The sequence below is a fragment of the Glandiceps talaboti genome, chromosome 14 (assembly GCF_964340395.1).
Source record: "Glandiceps talaboti chromosome 14, keGlaTala1.1, whole genome shotgun sequence".
NCBI classification, from domain to species: Eukaryota; Metazoa; Hemichordata; class Enteropneusta; family Spengelidae; genus Glandiceps; species Glandiceps talaboti.
In genome coordinates, this window is record NC_135562.1 from 11,102,581 (window position 1) to 11,122,633 (window position 20,053).

Consider the following 20,053-nt stretch of genomic DNA (forward strand, 5'->3'; position numbering starts at 1 on the left):
AAAATTAAGTGGAAGTAATGGCAAGTTTGAATGTTCTGACTCATATTTCGTACATAGCAGAACCAATGACATAGACATATGGTGTTGTGACATAGATACACGTTGTCGTGACGTAGAACAACCAGGGTATAAATTCTATATTTTTTTGCTCAACTTGCCTTGTGCATGGTATACATCTAATTTATATTCAACATAAATAGTTCAGTTAGTGGAGTCAGACATATTTCTGCATTTAGTACACTTGTATTGATTACCGATAGATGATTTAAGTAATAAAATAGCAGCTTGCTAACTTACTCAACTTTGAAATCTTGTAAAGAATCCCTGTTCACTTTAATTGGCATGTATTCAGTGATTTGAGACATTTCCTGCAAGGCTTTATGGGGAAAACCTGATGTGCGATACATGTCACACAATTCATTGCTGTTAAATATTTGATTGAAATGACGTATTATACAGAAAAGATTTGCTAAATACAACTGAACATGAGTCAAGATTAAGATGTGTACACAAAATGTAAGACTTCTTTAATAATAATAATAATAATAATTTTATTCTCAAATTAATGATAATAATACATAGCAGTTTTTATATACATTGTACTGTAGAGAAAAAGACTGAAAAATAGTTGGTCAAGCAACTAATCAAGTTCAGCCTCATCAGACACAGGAAGTCAATAATGTATGTATCATTAGTGTTACATTTGATGTCATTGACAGCCAGACTTTTTTCGCAAAAATTGATAACACTTTGAATATTGTAAACATGTATATTTTGGTGAGTGAAAAGTTTGGCAGAATAGCAATTTTGGACATGTCAAATATGCTTTAATTTGGCGAACAGTGCAAGGGAGAAAGTAGACACTCCTTGTAAATAACTCATCCAGTTCATCTACTGTATTCAGTGCAAATGTTGTTGACACCACTCACAACAGCTGAATATACAATTTAGAAATATGACAACTCATATATACATGTAGTAAGTTAGCCAGACTTAGTTCCTGAAGTTCCTGAAACACACTTTACCATCATTTGTGAATGGCAGAACTCACACAAGGTATTTAGAAATAATACATATTTGATGACATAATTTATATGTATCTTAAAATGTTGAAGAAACCGGTAGTATGCTATCAAGTGGTCTAACAATGTCAGAATACGATTTCAATCCCAACGAAGGCATGCATTTGAAATTAACATTATACTAGTATGGTTTAATTATGGTTTTATGTAAATTTTTCAGTCAGTTCATAAACTCAACTTGTGCCACTTTTAATAAGTAACAAACTTGACTCATAGATTACACTTGAAAAGACCAAGTGATCATGAAATAATGTTTATAATTATTTATTTCTTGTAAAAACGCACTACACATGCATCTCGGCACATTGTACAGACTGAAGTTAAAAATTGCAAAAAATAAATAAATGAGGAAAGAAAATAATAGCACACACACAGGGAAAAAATATGTGTGGTTTTGATATTCTCGCAAACCAGAGCTGTTATTTCTTCCGTGACATTGTGAAATAATGAACCTCTTGATGATGCATCTTGGACGGTGCCGTAGAAAAGGCTGTGGTTTACGATGATCGGTTTTGATTACTAGATCTAACCTCGTTTTTCCCTGTAAACCGTCATATCAACCATAAGGTATCAAGTGAAAATCATTTGAAATAACGATGTCATGACACCAAACTATAAATATGAAAATAAAAAAAACAGTGGTCGACTTGTTTCTGAAAATCATGTAATAGTTACCACAACATTGGTTTTAATTGGCCTAACAACTTAATCTGGTTGAAGGTTGCTGACTTCACTACGTGAAAACAGAGACTCTGAGTACTTTAATGACAGATCTGACCTTTCATGACCCCCTATCCAAATTTTTATCTTGTCCGTGTTAATTATGTTGTTTGAAGTAAGTGAATACCAAATATGTGAGAGGTCAGATATTATGCAAGTAAACGCAATGCAAGTAAACGGAAAATGTCAGTATTACATCCATTCTAGTTAATTACCTATGCATGGATGGTGACAATGATAGGTGGAAACCCTAGCAGACATATCATACAGATATGGAGACTATATTTTGTAATATTTCCATCAGATTTGATCAATTTTGGGATCCTATTTTGGTTCCAAATCAATCATAATAATAATCATAATTGATAAGTTCTAAAATGAAGTTTAAAGGTAACAAAAATTGCTAAAAGACGACAACTTTTGTAATATTTCCATCACATTTGATCAATTTTGGGATCCATTGTATTTTGGTTCCAAATCAATCATAATAATAATCATAATTGATAACATCTAAAATGAAGTTTAAAGGTATCAAAAAATTGCTAAAAGACAACAATTTTTGTCTCAAAAACTTTGTTTGGAAAGAGTTTTAGCAGTGAGTTTAAAATAAATATGCCAAGGCTATTACATATAATATTTCAGATATACATTTCAGTGTCATCCAATAAATAAAAGGTTTTACCGAGTGGCTATATAAAGGAAATACTAAATGAAATAAACATCTGAAAATATAGAAAAACATACTGTGTCATATATATGTTGTACTTGCTGAAGGCCAACAGAAACAGCTCAGAGGAGACTTCTATTAATGCAACATTGCCCAAGGGGCCATCGGGCATTCAAGTTACTATCTGTTTATTGAATCCTGTACATTACAAATTAATCACCATCTAGAAATGAAATGACGTTGTATTTGGCCATGGCACCAGCTTTGTGAAAACAGTGTCATTTAAATCATACTACCATACTGTATTCAACTCTTGCACTTCTGACTTTCCCAATTTTGGTTCTACTTTCTATGTGTATGTACATGTATGTGTTATAAAAATGTGGTTTGTCATATTACAGTGATCAAGAGTTATCCATGTGTGTGCATGTCTGTCTGTCTGTCTGTCTGTCTGTCTGTCTGTCTGTCTGTGTGGTGTCTGTCTGTCTGTCTGTGTTGTAAGTTATCCATACCATGATCAAGAGCAAGAGCTTTTCGTCCGTCTCTCTCTCTCTCTCTCTCTCTCTCTCTCTCTCTCTCTCTCTCTCTCTCTCTCTCTCTCTCTCTCTCTCTCTCTCTCTCTCTCTCTCTCTCTCTCTCTCTCTCTCTCTCTCTCTCTCTCTCTCTCTCTCTCTCTCTCTCTCTCTCTCTCTTCCTCTCTCTCTCTCTGTTTGTCTATCTATCTATCTTTGTCTGTCTGTGTATTGTAAGTTATCCATGACTCATCTCCAAGTCTGTAACTGTCATAATGTTAAGTGTTATCTCCTAATAGAATTGATTATCAATCCTATGTTGTTTGTTATGGTCTGTTCATGATTCATTACATTATGTTCATTATGGAACCATTGTGATCTTTTCCTCTACTTGAGATTGTAAAACAGACATATTTTGAACTACTAACTTGACTCGTCTGCAGTGTTCCTAATAAATTTGACAAAATACTGAAGCGACATCTTGAGGTATTGAATGAATATTCATGACTCCATTAAAATCTAAAATGAAGGAAGATAAATAGAGTTGTCATGTTTTGATCTTTATGTGTTTATTGTATTCCAACTGTCTGTTCTGTCTTTATTTGTCATTAGTGTTGGAAGGACCCCTTAACACTAAAATTTATAAACTCATACACACGGTGATGGCTAGTCAACTATCGAACAGAGACACACACTAAAACTATTACTATGACATGTTGATATAAATTGATGTTGATGTCATTATACACACAATAGGATAGCATCTCTGATTACGGAGTATTTCTCAAGTTTATCTCAATCTCTGGGAAGACACATCAGCTCGATGTTCCAGAGTACATTCTCTGACCTCAACTGTTGACACTATCTTGATTACAGGGTGATTGTGTCCACATAACAGAGGCACTACTATCACCCACTTGTGTAATCTATTAAACGCAACAACAATAGTTTTAGTTCGTGTCTCTCTTAGTTTGGCGATAGCATGCTTTGTATAATAGTCAGTTCTTTGAAGTTGTTTTGCGTTGCCAACAATTTCTTCTCATTATCTATTTTCTTTCAGTTACGTTCAATAACTCGTAAACCGTCTCCCAAAGGAACCATTCCGTTAGGAGCAATTCAAGTCAAAAAGTTACCAAGAATAACTTGTACATTTGCTGGTTTATCTCATGTGCCAGAAGAATTCTGTTTTGAAGGTCGTTCCAGAAATATTAACAAAGACTTATTAACATTAACATCTCGGTTGAATGGCTACGACAGTGATATCTGGGAGAACTTCGAGGAAGACTTCCCCACAACCAAACTTGGTAAAACTTTCAGTAACGAATCACTGAACAGTGACATTTCAACTGTGTCTACGCAAGAAAGTGGATATCGTAGCGGCAGTACAGCGAAATCACGCGACACACCAGATCTGACGGATACATCGTATGCTGATTCATATGGAGAGGGTACGGTGGTTGAGTACTCAGACCGTTTTCCAAATTATAACATCTATGAATTATCACCGCAATATTTGGATTCGCCTTTATCTGCATCTTTGACGGACTTATCTGACGCAACTTTATGTGAGTGTAACGAAAAGTCTAACATACGTAGTGTCTCACAGCATAGCATGGAAGGCTTACACACAGATTTGTCTAATCCCAAGTTACAACCACAAACTAAAAAACCACGTATTCAACACGATTGTTGTATTTGTAAGAAGCAGAGTGCATGGTGTGAATCGAAAGCGTCATCTTCATCTTCATCTTCAGCTAGTTTGCATGACGTGTCTCAAGACCGATACGTAGTTCATTTAGATCCAAATACTTTAAGTGCATGTTATCACTCTGTTCCACATACTGACTGTGGTATCCCTGCAGATGACCTGTTAAGCGGAGAATTAAGTCCCAGTTATCCCCCTAGTATCGGAAGTAATCCAGATTTAACTGCTTACTTGGAAGGTAAGATGAAGTCAGAAATCACCCATTTGTATGGCAGCCTCAAGTTCTAAAATTAGAAATTTTATATTTTGAAATTAGTGAGTAGAAGATACAGGACAATTTGTTCATTCACCCCAAGTTGAAAATTAAACATTATGTTCGAAATTAGTCATAAAAAATATCTGAAATACAAAGTCAGAAATCTCCCATTTGTATGTGAGCCTCAAGTTCTAAAATTAGAAATTTATATTCTGATATTAGTGAGTAGAAGATACAGGACAATTTGTTCATTCACCCCAAGTTAAAAAAACAAATCAGTTGAAAATTAGTTATAAAAACTATCTGAAACACAAAATCAGAAATCTTCTCCAGTTTGTCTGTCTGTTGGCCCCAACTTCTAAAAATGAAAATTAGTCATTAAAAGATACAATATCTGAAATATAAATTCTGAAATCTTCTCCTGTTTCCACGTTTTATAGCTAGAAATGTAGTTATTATAAAATTAGTCATGAAACGACATAATATCTAAAATACAAGGTTAGAAGTATAAGTTGGAAAATATAAATATTTGTTCTGAAATTAGTCATTGACAATATCTGTGGTATAAAGTTAGAAATCTTTGCCAGTTTGTTCATTGGCCATCAAGTTGAAAAATGTAAATTTATGTTTATGTGATGAAATTAGTCATCAAAATATACAATATCTGAAATATGAAGTTAGAAATATTATCCAGTTTCTCTTTTGGCCCCAATTTTTTTAAAAAAATGAAAATTTATGTTTTGAAATTAGTCATCAAAATATCAAATGTCTTGAATATGATGTTAGAAATCTTCTCCAGTTTCTCTGTTGGCTCTAATTTTGAAAAAATATAAGTGAAATTAGTCATCAAAAGATATAATATGTAAAATATAAAGTCAGAAATCATTTCCTATTTCCAATTTTCTTAGTAAAAAATTTAGTCATGATATTAGTCATTAAAATATGTGAAGCTAGAAGTCTTCTCCCGTTTGTCACTGTGTCTGATTCTTAGTGCTGTCCTTACCCATATTGAACTAAGATAGACCTAGTTTCAAGTGAATTATTTCCATGGTCCTCACCAGAACATTTTCTTGTTAGTGATATTTCTTTTTGTATTCTTCTTATCTTATATGTTTCTGGTGGAAATAAATTTAATTCAATTGAATTCAAGTCAACTATATGTATGACACACTGTTTTGGCAAGGTTAGGTGAAACTGGCTGTATGTGCGTTTCTCTAGTATTTTATAACATTCATTTGTAGCATAAATGTAGTTAGTCTAGAGGCTATCCATGGCTGTCAATCTCTAGCTTCCACAAGGAGATTGAAAGCTATGGATAGCCTCTAAGTCTAAACTCAAATGTAGTATATCATATTGTATACATGCTGCATAATTGTCATTGCAAACATGATTAATAAATTTCAACTTCAATTCCAACTTCAGATATCAGTAGTTTTAGGTTGCCTTCATAAATGGTGTGTGTTGGCAGAGTTGTAGTTTTTTGCCCACATTTGTCTGTTTACCTTTTATGTTATAAATGTACTTCTGTCTGGATTTTTTGTCTTTCTACCTGTTGAGTGTTTTTGGTTTTATAAACATGATATTCACAGAATTAACAGAAATCCTAATTATCAACCATGAAAACTGGCTGCTAAAAGGTTCTATTCAACTATTTTCCTGAGTTTTGGTAAGTTTTTCACCTTCCATATTTGTGGTCTTTGACAGGCAAATACCCATCTTCATTACTGCATAAAAGTGGCAGATTACTCTCTAAAGGCAAACGTAGTGCCAAAAAGAGGAAGAGAAAACCTGAAGATAAAGGCGAGGAAGATGTTGCCGAGGAAACAGAAGATGATAAGAAATCTAAGCGACTTGCTCCAAACTACTTTGTGGCAATTCAAGTATCAAATCCTGAAGTAAGTCTTCACTTTGTAGCAATTCATGTATCATTTCTTGAAGTAAGTCTTCACTTTGTAGTAATTTATGTATCACATCCAGTAGTGTGTACTTTATAGCAGTTCAAGTATCAAATCCTGTAGTATTTACTCTGTAGCAATTTATTATCAAATCCTGTAGTGTTTTGTTATTTATTTTGTAACAAATCCTGTAGTATTAAGTGTTTTAATACTTTGTAGCAATTTATGTATCAAAATGGCATTACGCTGTAGTGTTTCTTTGTAGCAATCAACTTTCAAAATCTTGTAGATACTTTGTAACAATTTATTTATCAAATCCTGTAAACTGTTTTTGTTATTTTGTAGCAATTCAAAGCATCATATCCTGTCATTAAGTTAGTTTGTAGCAATTTATGTATCAAATTCTGTAGTGTTTCTTTGTAGCAATTCGACTTTCAAAATCTTGTTGTAGTTGTTTAATACTTTGTAGCAGTTTAGTATCAAATCCTGTATAAGTGTTACTTTGTAGTAAATATTAACTAAGTTGTAGTATCCAGTTATATACCACAGAACTGATAACATCATAGCCTGTCTTGTAATTTACTATGATCTCACCTCATGTATTTGCAGGTATGATGACATCAACAATTTTTTACATGTAGAACACTGAAATATGTAACGCTAAATAGAGAGATTCATTTTTTACAGATCCATGACAACTTGAGGAATGTGCAACAATCAGTAATGAAATCCGATGAGAAATTAAAAGACGCAATGATTCCAATTCCTACCCTACACCTCACAGTCATGGTCATGCACATTGCAAATGATGAAGAACTTGAAAGGTGGGTTTGGTAATGGTAAGGGAGTAGGTATGTGGTGTGGGGAATGGTGAAAGGTTGAGGTTGGCCTGGCATGATATCAAGGAATGTGTGTGTGTGTGTGTGGGGGGGGGGGGGGGAGGGGGTGTCATGCTGGTAATGCACATCGCAAATGCTAGATGACTGTTTTCCTCATTCAAATTGTGATTATAATCTGACATGGGCCTTTAAGAGATTGCTCTATGTATCAAACATTGATTTGAAAATTTGTCAATTCTTGAGTTCTCAATGAGAAAAGAGAGACTTAAACAATACACATATACAACTTCAAAACTATAACTTTGAATATGAAAATGTAATAATTATATTATTTATACTGTTATAATAATTGCTGTGAAGAAAATCACATCAGAAAGTGATTTCACTATTGTTATTTACAGGGCAAAAGATGCTCTGCGTACATGCCATGCGTTACTGACACCTCAGTTTGAAGACAATGTGCTAGAGATTCCATTTAGTGGTCTGGGACATTTCAATAACCAGGTTATGTTTGCCAGAATCCAAGATGGCGACCATGTCAGTGTTCTCTATGACATTGCAGGTATGTCTTCTATGTTATTGTGAGAAACTTAATAGGCCTTTCCAAAATTTGCCATGGTGGCGCTCTACTTCCTGTCTGTGTGTACCTTGAGGAGGGTATACATGGTATAGGTTACCCTGTTAATCATAGAGCACTGCTGCTTTCCTTGATGTCTGAACAATACGAAAAACATCCCTGATTTACACGTCTACAGAATACCAAGGGACAAAGCTCTTAAGAAACTGTATTATGAGGTGATGATACCCCCAATTTGAGCGAGGGCGCTGTATTGTCATTTCCTGTTTGCAGTCTGGAATGGCCTATCCATAGCTTTCCTACTTGTTAGTTTGTGTACATCTATACTTTGATAACTGCCATGCTATATATTTTGTTATACTACTAAAGTGTCTTCTACATTTGGTTCCATCCATCCATCAATCAATCTGTATGACTGCATGTGTACACATTTGTCCAATTACAGCTGTATTCTTAACATGCACAGACCACTTCCATTCAAGACTGTCACAAAAGTGAAGAATTGTCCTGAAGTTCATAGAACTATTGACCAATGAGAGGCCTTATTTGTCTCAAAAATATACTTCTAAATCAGCAGAGTAGTTGTAAAAACTTGTACATCATTACCGTTCATTTTCATTCTCAGAAACTGTAGAGAAAGTTTACAACCAGTATAACATTGTCTCAACGGGTGAAAGGGGATTCAAACCTCATCTGACTGTCATGAAACTGTCTCGCGCACCAAGTCTTCGGAGGAAAGGTGTTCGACGTATCAAGTCAGAGTACTACCGTCAGTTCAATGCTGATTATTTTGGTAGCCAGGTAGTCAAAGGTCTTCAGTTGTGTTCTATTAACAAACCAAAGACAGATGATGGCTATTACTATTTCGCTGAGGAAATCGCATTTCAAACAGGTATGTTGAAAGCTTATATCCAATCAGATGTTATCAAAATATTTCAAAAAGGTGTGCCCTAAGCTTATATCCAATCAAAAGCTATAAAGTATTTCAAGCAGGTATGTCAAGAGTTTATATCCAATCAGAAGCCACCTGAATATTTCAAACAGGTGTGTCCTAAGTTTATATCCAATCAGAAGCTATCTGGCTATTTCAGACAGGTGTGTCCTAAGTTCATATCCAATCAGATGTTATCAAAATATTTCAAACAGGTGTGTTCTAAGTTTACATCCAATCGGAAGCTATTGAAAATTTCAAACAGGTGTGTCAAGAGTTTGTCTCCAATCAAAATTTGTAAAAACATTTCAAGCAGGTGTATCAGGATCCAATCAGAAGCTATCAGAACATTTTAAACAGGTGTGTCAGAAGTTTTTAGCCAATCAGAAGTAATTAGAATATTTGTGACGGGTATTTCAGGAGTTTATATTCAGTGAGAACATATCATATGAGAAAGATAAAGACTTTGCATACAGCAGTTGGGAATTTAATCAAATAGTTGTATGATGTCAGTATCAGAGTGTATTTTCTGTGATATGGTACTGATAATACAGATACTGGTTACAACAGTTCATGGCAAAATGACTGGTATGAATTACATTGAGAGGAAGTGCTGTGAAATGGAATAGGGAATTCTGGGAAAGTTTACTTACTACCCTAATAAGTGAAAGTGTTGTGAAAAGGAACGGGGAATTCTGGGAAAGTTTACTTACTACCCCAAATAAGTGAAAGTGCTGTGAAAAGGAATGGGGAATTCTGGGGAAAGTTTACTTACTACCCCAAATAAGTGAAAGTGTTGTGAAAAGGAACGGGGAATTCTGGGAAAGTTTACTTACTACCCCAAATAAGTGAAAGTGCTGTGAAAAGGAATGGGGAATTCTGGGAAAGTTTACTTACTACCACTAATAAGTGAAAGTGCTGTGAAAAGGAATGGGGAATTCTGGGAAAGTTTACTACTACCCCTAATAAGCTGTGAAAAGGAATGAGGAATTCTGGGAAAGTTTACTTACTACCCCTAATAAGTGAAAGTGCTGTGAAAAGGAATGGGGAATTCTGGGAAAGTTTACTACTACCCCAAATAAGTGAAAGTGCCTTGAAAAGGAATGGGGAATTCTGGGAAAGTTTACTTACTACCCCTAATAAGTTGTGAAAAGGAATATGGAATTCTGGGAAGGTTTACTTACTACTTAATAAATTTATGACAGGCACATATCACTGAAAGCTGAAAGTGTGACTTATTACTTATTGTTTTAACTGTTGTCAGGCCAACAAGAAGCAGAGAAGAGAGAAACTGTCAGCATGACAAGAATTATGGTGAATGACATAGTAGATGATGCACTACAAAGTGTAGAGGCTGATGATGAAGATGACCTAGGCCACGATGAGGTTTCTATGGAAACAAAGGAAAATAGAGATACGGATGTACAAGAAGAAGTTAATGATGGTAATGTTAAAGATGTTACTATGGAGACTACAGAAGCAGATAAGGAGGATAGAATAAAAGGTGATGAAAATAGACTCAAGGTTACCATGGTAACCAGTGAACAGTATACAGATAAATTGGACCAGACTGTTGATGATGAGGAAGAATGTGAAAAATGATAAAATTTTGCTGAGAATGATGAAACTAACATAAACTGAGAAAAGACTTATGACAAAAATGTTATCTGTATATATCATACAGAAATCTAAAAAAATGAAAATTTTTAATTTTTTGATACATGGCAGCTAGGACAGAATATTTCAGAATTCAAAAATCTCTTTTCTTGATGCGAGTGAAATTGTGTGATTTATGTGTGTTGTTTATCTTCTCCAGTCAAGTTTTGTTGTTTTTGCCTCATTTTACACGAATGACATATCTCTCATTTTCATGTCAAAGGTCGTATGAGTCAGAGTGACATCTCATTTTTATGTTAAAGGTCATATGAATGACATATCTCATTTCCATGTCAAAGGTCATACAAATGACCTATCTCATTGTCATGTCAAAGGTTATATGAGTGACCTATCTCATCATGTCAAAGGTCATACAAATGACCTATCTCATTGTCATGTCAAAGGTTATATGAGTGACCTATCTCATCATGTCAAAGGTCATACAAATGACCTATCTCATTGTCATGTCAAAGGTTATATGAGTGACCTATCTCATCATGTCAAAGGTCATACAAATGACCTATCTCATTATCATGTCAAAGGTTATATGAGTGACCTATCTCATTATCGTGTCAAAGGTCATATAATTGACCTATCTCATTTTCATGTCAAAGATCATTGTGTCAAAACAATGTATTAATGTTTGACTGATATTTCTGGTTTTGTCTATAATGTTCTATTTACTCTTTTGAAATCATTGTACCTTCTACAAAGTGTTTTTATACTTTATCTTATTAATCCAAGTTGTACATAGTTGCTAGTATAAATGTGATGTTCATTGATTCGTGAATCATTGACACTATTAATCATCAACTAATAACAAATCAGCTGGTTAGAACCATGGCCACAACAACAGGATACTTTGAGAGAATTGAAAGCTTATCAGCTGTTAGAGCTGTGAACGCAACAAGGTACTACTGGGAGAATTGAAAGCTTATCATCTGGTTGGAACCATGGCCACAACAGGATACTTTGAGAGAAGTGAAAGCTCATCAGGTAGTTAGAGCTATGATCCCAACCAGGATATCTTTGGGAGAATTGAAAGTTTATCAGCTGGTTACAACCATAGCCATAACAAGGCACCATTTAGGAGAATTGAAATATTATCAGCTGGTTACAACTATAGCCATAACAAGGCACCATTAGGAGAATTGAAAGTTTATCAGCTGATTACAACCATAGCCATAACAAGGCACCATTAGGAGAATTGAAAGTTTATCAGCTGATTACAACCATAGCCATAACAAGGCACCATTGGGAGAATTGGAAGTTTATCAGCTGGTTACAACCATAGCCATAACAAGGCACCATTAGGAGAAATGAAATTATATCAGCTAATCACAACCATGGTCACAACCATGACATCTTTGGGCAGTATTGAAAAAGTATCAGCTCGTTACAACCATATCTAAAACCAGAAAAATACAAGTTAAAATTGTATTGTTTGGATTGGATTTGAACTCACTGGAACTACATAACTATACATGTTAGCTGATCTACTGAATTGAAGTTTGAGGAAGTTGCACGAATGTCGTCATTGGTGGGTTAACAATTTTATTCCTTATAGTAAGAGAAATTATGTTCAATATGAGATGCACTCAAATAAGTTAAGTGTTGATAAATCTTCAGAGTGATATGTATATATCACATTGCCGATACTCAAAACAATAGAATTACATGTCACGAATAAAAACACACAAAGTAATCTCTAGTGAATGAACATTGATTTTAATGAGATTGGGATACCTGTATATGATAATAGTGATGAAATGAATGTGAAGGATCTATGGATTTCATTGGTCACTGCAACACCTTAAGATATGCAATGGAATTTTTGACAACAACTTTCACTGAAACCTTTGGCATTATGCCAGCTTTGTAAAGACTAACACTGAATAAACCAATGAGAAAGAAAGCTTAGAACAAAGTGGCAACATATTGGCATTTTGCCAGCTGTATGAAGTACTTTTATATGTAATAATGAACCAATGAGAAAATAGCAAAAAAAAAAACCCACAAAAAACTGAAAAGCAACATGTTGGCACTATGTCAGCCTTATAAATATAAAAGCCCTGTATTGAATGAACCAATAAGAAAACAACTTGGAACAATGTGGCAAAGTATTGGCATTATGCCAACTTTTTAAAGCCTTGTACTGAATGAACTAATAAGTAAACAACTTGGAACAATGTGGCAAAGTATTGGCATTATGCCAACTTTTTAAAGCCTTGTACTGAATGAACTAATAAGTAAACAACTTGGAACAATGTGGCAAAGTATTGGCATTTTGCCAACTTTTTAAAGCCACACTCAAAGTGAACCAATGAGAGAATAGATAATAACAAAGTGGCAACATATTGACATTATGTGTTATTGACCTGATAAGCAGGTACAAGAAGTTCTCTTTTTCTTCTGGCAGTACTCTTTTTCTACATGTACGACAACTAACCCTTAATTGATTTCTGAAATCAAATTAATTTAGCTGTAATTCTTGAAACATTATATTTGAGATTTATTTTTGTTGAATTAAGCAGTTTCACCTTTATGGAATTAAAACTGTTACAGCACTACAATTGAGTTTAACAGTGTGAGAATGATTTACTAGTAATATGTCATGAATGTCTTCTTGAAAGCTACTACACCATTCAATTTGGTACTTTTAAACCTTGCTCTTGGACAATAAAATGCAGCCCTACATACTATGTAATGAGTACATAGTGATAAGGTGATATAAGACAAATATAGATATATATTACCAATAGTCAATCACTTTGGTGCATCACCAAATTTTAGCCATATTTGTACACCACCAAATTTTGGCCATATTGGTACACCACCAAGTGTTGGCCATATTGGTACACCACCAAGTGTTGGCCATATTGGTACACCACCAAGTGTTGGCCATATTGGTACACCACCAAGTGTTGGCCATATTGGTACACCACCAAGTGTTGGCCATATTGGTACATCACTAAGTGTTGGCCATATTGATACACCACCAAGTGTTGGCCATATTGGTACACCACCAAGTGTTGGCCATATTGGTACACCACCAAGTGTTGGCCATATTGGTACACCAAGTGTTGGCCATATTGGTACACCACCAAGTGTTGGCCATTATTGGTACTTTACCAAGTATTGGCCATATTGGTACATCACTAAGTGTTGGCCATATTGGTACACCACCAAAAGTTGGCCATATTGGTACACCACCAAGTGTTGGCCATTATTGGTACTTCACCAAGTATCGGCCATATTGGTACATCACTAAGTGTTGGCCATATTGGTACACCACCAAGTACATTTTGTATCAGCCATTTTGGTACACCACCAAGTGTTCGCCATGTTGGTATGCATATTACCTCATCATAAATATGGCAACACCGTCATAAATGTGACACTGATTAGCCAAAGAGTGTGCTGAGAAGATTGGTTGGTTGTATGAACAAGTTGTGTACTTGGTAAATATTTGCTACTTGTAATTGAAATCAGATTTACATTAATATATGTAAGTCAATTCTTACCAAGAGGAGCAAGTAACTAAATGTACACTTTCTAACGTGCGATTTGCAGATCATGTCTATTTTGTCGCTGCAAGCACTTATTTATCAAGAATTCACTGAGGCAATTGGACAAATGAATTTCCTAGATTTGAAAGCAGTTATGGAATATTATTAATTTATGTAACACAACAGTAGTTGATAATTCTATTTATTAGATGTATATTTACTTTATAAGTCATTTTGATGTTGTATAGTGTAATATTATAATTATTTATTTAGTGTTATAACTTATAATAGTACTCTCAATAAGAAGGCATCATTAATTTTAACAACGCTTCCCCTAGTGGTCAAAATCCAACCATACATTTATGGTTATCCAAATACAGTAGACGCTTTACATGTCAACAAGTTGCCGTAGTTAACCCCTTTGTTGATATTGAACCCTAAAAATTTTAGTTTTCACTGTGGTATTGGTGCATACTTCCTAGCGTATGTTTGTGTTTACAACTTAGCATCTTATAGGTGTATGACTAGTATTTTGACAAGGAAATTTAAACGGCAGTTGACCACTGTGTTTTGTTAACTACACTCTTAGCATCTGAATCAGTACAAGGTAGCTGTATGAACAACAGAGGTACGTGGAAACATGTCCAAAGTTACAGTTGCTGAAGAGATTTTAGTTTTTTTTTGTACTTGTATGTGTGAAAGCAAGCAAGACTCGGTACAGTTTATATTGGTTATCACTAACCATTTGTCGAACTTGTCACCCAGTAATGAGTTACTGTTATCTAGGGTCATTGACCTCTCACGTCACACCACAATTGATAGAGTGAGTATGGGAAGATGGTATCTTGTCAGCCAGCAAGTTGCCATGGCAACAACTCATCTCGTGATTCAAGTGACCATGGTCAATCTTACACATCTCAATAAGACGGTAGTTATGTGAAGTAGTAAGAATATCTACCCATTCTGTATATGTATTTAACCAGGGGAAAGACCACTTAAGTTCTTAATTAAAAGTGAATCCAAATTTAATCAAATGTAACATAGTTGTTTAGAAGGTATCATTCAAAAGAGCCACATTCTCGCAAACCAGAGCTGTTATTCCTTCCCCGACACTGTGAAATAACGAGCGTTATGGACGGTGCCGTAAAAGAGGGCATTGTTTACGATAATGAAGAGCCAACGTATTGAAAGTTTATCCAATATAATGTACAGTTTGTCTTCCTTGTGTAAAGTCAATGACACTTGTAACACTGACAGCTATTATGCTATATACAATGTCTACTGAATAGTTTGCCTGACTCACTTGTGCTGCAGTGCAACTGGCAACATAGATTTTGATATAGATGAGCAAACTCAGTAGAATTCCAGTTTCTCTGTTTTTACCCAGTTCAGTTTTGTTGGGGAGTATTTTCACACTTTTTTGTAATTTCATTCAATTTATTATAATGTTTTGTGCATTTGGTTAATTATATTCATATTTGTGAGCAACATTTTCCTTTAAAAAATTATTTGAAAGTGATTTATTGGTATAGTTATAGTTATGATATGGCAAAGAAGTGAAAGAAATATAATATTACCAGAATTGTATGAATTTGATGAAATCAATATACAATGTACAGTGTTCATTGTACCCTCATTATGAAAAAAATGTTCATAAATAACAGGCTTAACTTTGATATCACTTTGTGACCATCCATATACTTCTATATTTCAATACTGTCATTGCCCATCTCACTGTGGTTGTTACCCTGCAGAGTCGGGTGACTGTCGTGCCGTGGTCCCCAATACAAGAGTGACTGGTCCAGCAGGGGCCATGGTCTCCATACAAGGATGACAGGTCCTGCAAGGGTCATGGTCTCCATACAAGGGGGACTGGTCCAGCAAGGGCCATGGTCTCCATACAAGAATGACTGGCCCTGCAGGGGCCATGGTCCCCAATACAAGAGTGACTGGTCCAGCAAGGGCCATGGTCTCCATACAAGAGTGACTGGCCCTGCAGGGGCCATGGTCCCCATACAAGGATGACAGGTCCTGCAGCAAGGGTCATGGTCCCCATACAAGGGTTACTGGTCCTTCAAGGTTGTGGACCCCATGCAAAGGTGACAGGTCTTTATGCAGGGGTCATGCTCCTCACATAAAGGTCATTAGTCCTTATTCATGGGTTGTGATCCCAAAATAAGGGTGAATGGTCCTAAGAGAAATGTGTTGGTCACATTCTAGGAAGCAACACCGTAACTGAATTTATCATCATATCTCAAACTTTTTAGAATGATCCAGATGTCTGTTGGCATACTCATTACTGCCTCACAACACTGAGAGCCTACCAGCTAAACAGCTTGGGTCACAGAAACCTAACTATTAGGATCATCACCATGACAACAGGGATCATCACCTGAACAACTAGGGTCATCAACCTTACAACTGGGTTACAAGCCTAACAACTAAGGTCAACAACTGGGGTCATCACCCTAACAACTAGGGTCATAAGCCTGGGGTCATCACCATAACAACTAGGGTTATCACCCTGACAATTAGGAGCCATCAATTGAACAACTGAGGACATCACTCTTACAACTGGGGCTACTTTTATGAGAGTGGTTTTCCAAAGGAAATGTATAAGAATCTTTTATCATAAACGTTTAAAAGCAGATTCTTTTATCTTTACTTTTACTATTTCACATTTTGTTTTCCGTAGTCAGTGTCTCTACATTTCTTGACTTTGTAGAAGTGAAATTATGTACTCGAGTTTTGCTGCTAAAGTCTGTTCAAAGTGTCACATATGTTGGTGTTGCATTGATGCTAGGCGACACATTGTATGTAGGAAAATTGTATATGATATACATAGAACAGAGTGAGAAGAAGAAAAAGGTCAATTTTTTTAAGATGACCATCAAAGCACAGAGTGTGGTCACCTTTTAAATGGCCATCAAAGTTTGTATAATTTCTGTGGAATCCAAGATAATATTGTATTTTGCATATATGCAAATTATGAAAGTGACAAAGGAATTGCAACTTAAGCACTATTCATTTTCTGTTACTTTGTATCCAAATCAGTTGCCATGGTAACCAATTGTATGGTATAATTTGCAGATATGTAAATTTGGAAAGTAATCCTGTAAAGTAAGAAATGAGCAGAATGATTTACTCTCCCTCAGACCACTATATTCTGAGACTCTACTAACATCTAATAATAATACTACTTTATTGAGAACAAAAATTACTTATTCAGCGTAGAATTTCAAGTTAATTTTGAAAATGTATTTTTTTTTCTTTTCTACATTGACACTTTGTAAAGGGATTGTTGTTTTACATTTAATAAAGTTGCAATTAATGATTTAAGTATCTGGATGTTATAACTGAGCTAAGCATGGAATGTGTGTGTGTGTGTGTGTGTGTGTGTGTGTGTGTGTGTGTGTGTGCGTGTGTGTGTGTGTGAGTTGCTACATTATACATGTGTGTAAGTGTTTCTGCATGTATACGTGTTTGTGTGTGTATGTATGTATGTATGTATGTATGTATGTATGTATGTATGTATGTATGTATGTATGCATGTATGTGTGTGTATGTATGTATGTATACATGTATGTGTGTGTATGTATGTATGTATGTATGTATGTATGTATGTGTGTGTATGTATGTATGTATGTATGTGTATATGTGTGTGTATGTATGCATGTGTATGTGTGTGTATGTGTGTGTTTCTGCATGTATACATATGTGTGTGGTTCTGCATGTATACATGTGTGTGTGTATGTGTATGTGTGTGTGTTTCTGCATGTACACTTGACGTGTGTGTATATGCGAAAGAAATCCTTAGAAATATTGTATGAGAAAGAAATCCTTAGAAATATTGCGATGTGAAAGTATAAATAATATCATTTTCTTTCAGCCACCAGGATCGACTATGACTGTATAGTCGACTGACTATGAAGACTGCCCTCGACGTCAGTTTATACTTAAATGTCCCCACCAAGATGCATGAGACACATTGACTAAGACAAAATATAAGTATGTACTAAATGGAAGTATGTAAAGCACAGACACTTGTGACCCGAGATATGTTTCAGAATAAAATAGATCATTTATCATATTGACGATAAAATTGATGCTTGGCCGAGAGTATGTGAAAGGGATCAAATAACTATCGCTTCGGACAGCGTAACTCCTCGAACCGCTAAATATGTTAATCGTATAGGTTCGTGCCAATCTACCATTTACTTTAGTGAATGAAACATTGTGTTCATCATACAGTCTCTCTATTTTTAGACAATGATGTCATAATGTCTGCGACGTGATTGGCTCAAAGTTAAAAGATGCAGTAATTATAGTTTGTAATGGTTTATAAAAGAAAACAAAGGAGACTGCAAATACTGTCATTGGCAGCACACCACACATTTCATAACTTCCTCGTTTTACAGTTGAATGCTGGAAAACCACTTCCAACGACGACAGAACATGGCCAAAGTAATGGAACGAAATCATTCCTCAATGACAATAGAATGAAAATAATTAATATAATTCCATTAAAGTGGCCATATGGATGAGAATTTGGTATTTATTTTGGATTTTTATTTGATAAAACACCTTCACCATGTTTTTCTACTTGAAAAAATAATCCAAAATAACATATACCAAGTCCATGTTCATAACTCAATACATTGCAAAAAGATGCACACAGTGTAAGAAGTTTGTTATTGTACGTACAATAACAACCATTTTACACATTGTTTAATGTTTTGCCATTTATTGAGATGTGAACACGGATTTGGTATATGTTATTTCACATTATTTTTTCAAGTAGAAAAACATGGTGAAGCTGTTTTATCAAATAAAAATCCAAAATAAATACCAAATTCTCATCCATATGGCCACTTTAAGAAGCTACTTCCGAAAAGCGCCCTCAGTGTCCAAACCAGACAATCTTTCATCATTTGAATACTAGTATATGTAATTTAAATATATAATAATTTAAATCGTGTTTGGCTGCAAAATGAGACAAAAAAATTCCCCGTTGTTTTATTTACAAATATTTTGGCATCTATAGCTCTCTATTCACTTGGTGTTATTTTTTCTTTCTTTTTAAAATAAAGACACTCGTGTCTGAAGAGGCCGAGCGCAAGAAATGGTTGTCATGACTACTGTTGAATGCTGCTTTGCCCATTGGACGCCTACACAAAGTTAAACAATGTAGAACTAGACTAAAGTTTCCGGCCCATATCATTTTTTTAAAATAGTGCATGATACGTTATATATATTATACTAGTAAAGCTACCGTGTTAAACCTTTTTAAGCAATGGTGAATTTGTGTTATGGTGACTACCCAAGAAGATGGCACGTTTAAACTGCATCACTGACTTTCCATTAATGTCTCATTTTACTTTTACGGTATGTTATTGTTGGCGGCTGTAGCTCTCATCTGTTGAACCATGGAAGTACCACCAGTGGGTGTAGTCTAGCTGCTAGACCTCAGGCTTTCTTCTCAACACTCTGTTTCTGAAGGTGACACAAAATCGAGGGCTGTCGCCCTCACTAGCGCGACCTTTGGTCGCCTTGACAGTGAGCAGAAAAGCCCCAAGGGTCTAGCAGCAAGACTACAGTGGGTGGTACATGTACTTCCATGACTGAACAATAGTCGTTGGAGAGAGACGTCTATAGTTGAAGACTCCAAAATAAAGATAGATCGACTTTCGAAGCTTTGCATTGT

General features: G+C 35.2%; 1 protein-coding gene across 5 annotated transcripts in view; it reads left to right on the forward strand.

The window, feature by feature from the left end:
- LOC144446045 (uncharacterized) overlaps nucleotides 1-17,667 on the forward strand; it is a 41,391-nt gene extending 23,724 nt beyond the window's left edge. For 3 of the 5 annotated variants that reach the window (XM_078135724.1, XM_078135725.1, XM_078135726.1), the window contains exons 3-9: nucleotides 4,042-4,546; nucleotides 4,844-4,924; nucleotides 6,647-6,837; nucleotides 7,525-7,661; nucleotides 8,078-8,238; nucleotides 8,879-9,145; nucleotides 10,449-17,667. In XM_078135724.1, the coding sequence (XP_077991850.1) occupies nucleotides 4,042-4,546; nucleotides 4,844-4,924; nucleotides 6,647-6,837; nucleotides 7,525-7,661; nucleotides 8,078-8,238; nucleotides 8,879-9,145; nucleotides 10,449-10,786 (1,680 nt within the window). In that variant the 3' untranslated portion in view covers nucleotides 10,787-17,667. The remainder of the gene's footprint in view (nucleotides 1-4,041; nucleotides 4,547-4,843; nucleotides 4,925-6,646; nucleotides 6,838-7,524; nucleotides 7,662-8,077; nucleotides 8,239-8,878; nucleotides 9,146-10,448) is intronic. The other 2 variants (XM_078135728.1, XM_078135727.1) reach the window with 2 other exon arrangements.
- The last annotated feature ends 2,386 nt before the right edge of the window (nucleotides 17,668-20,053 follow it).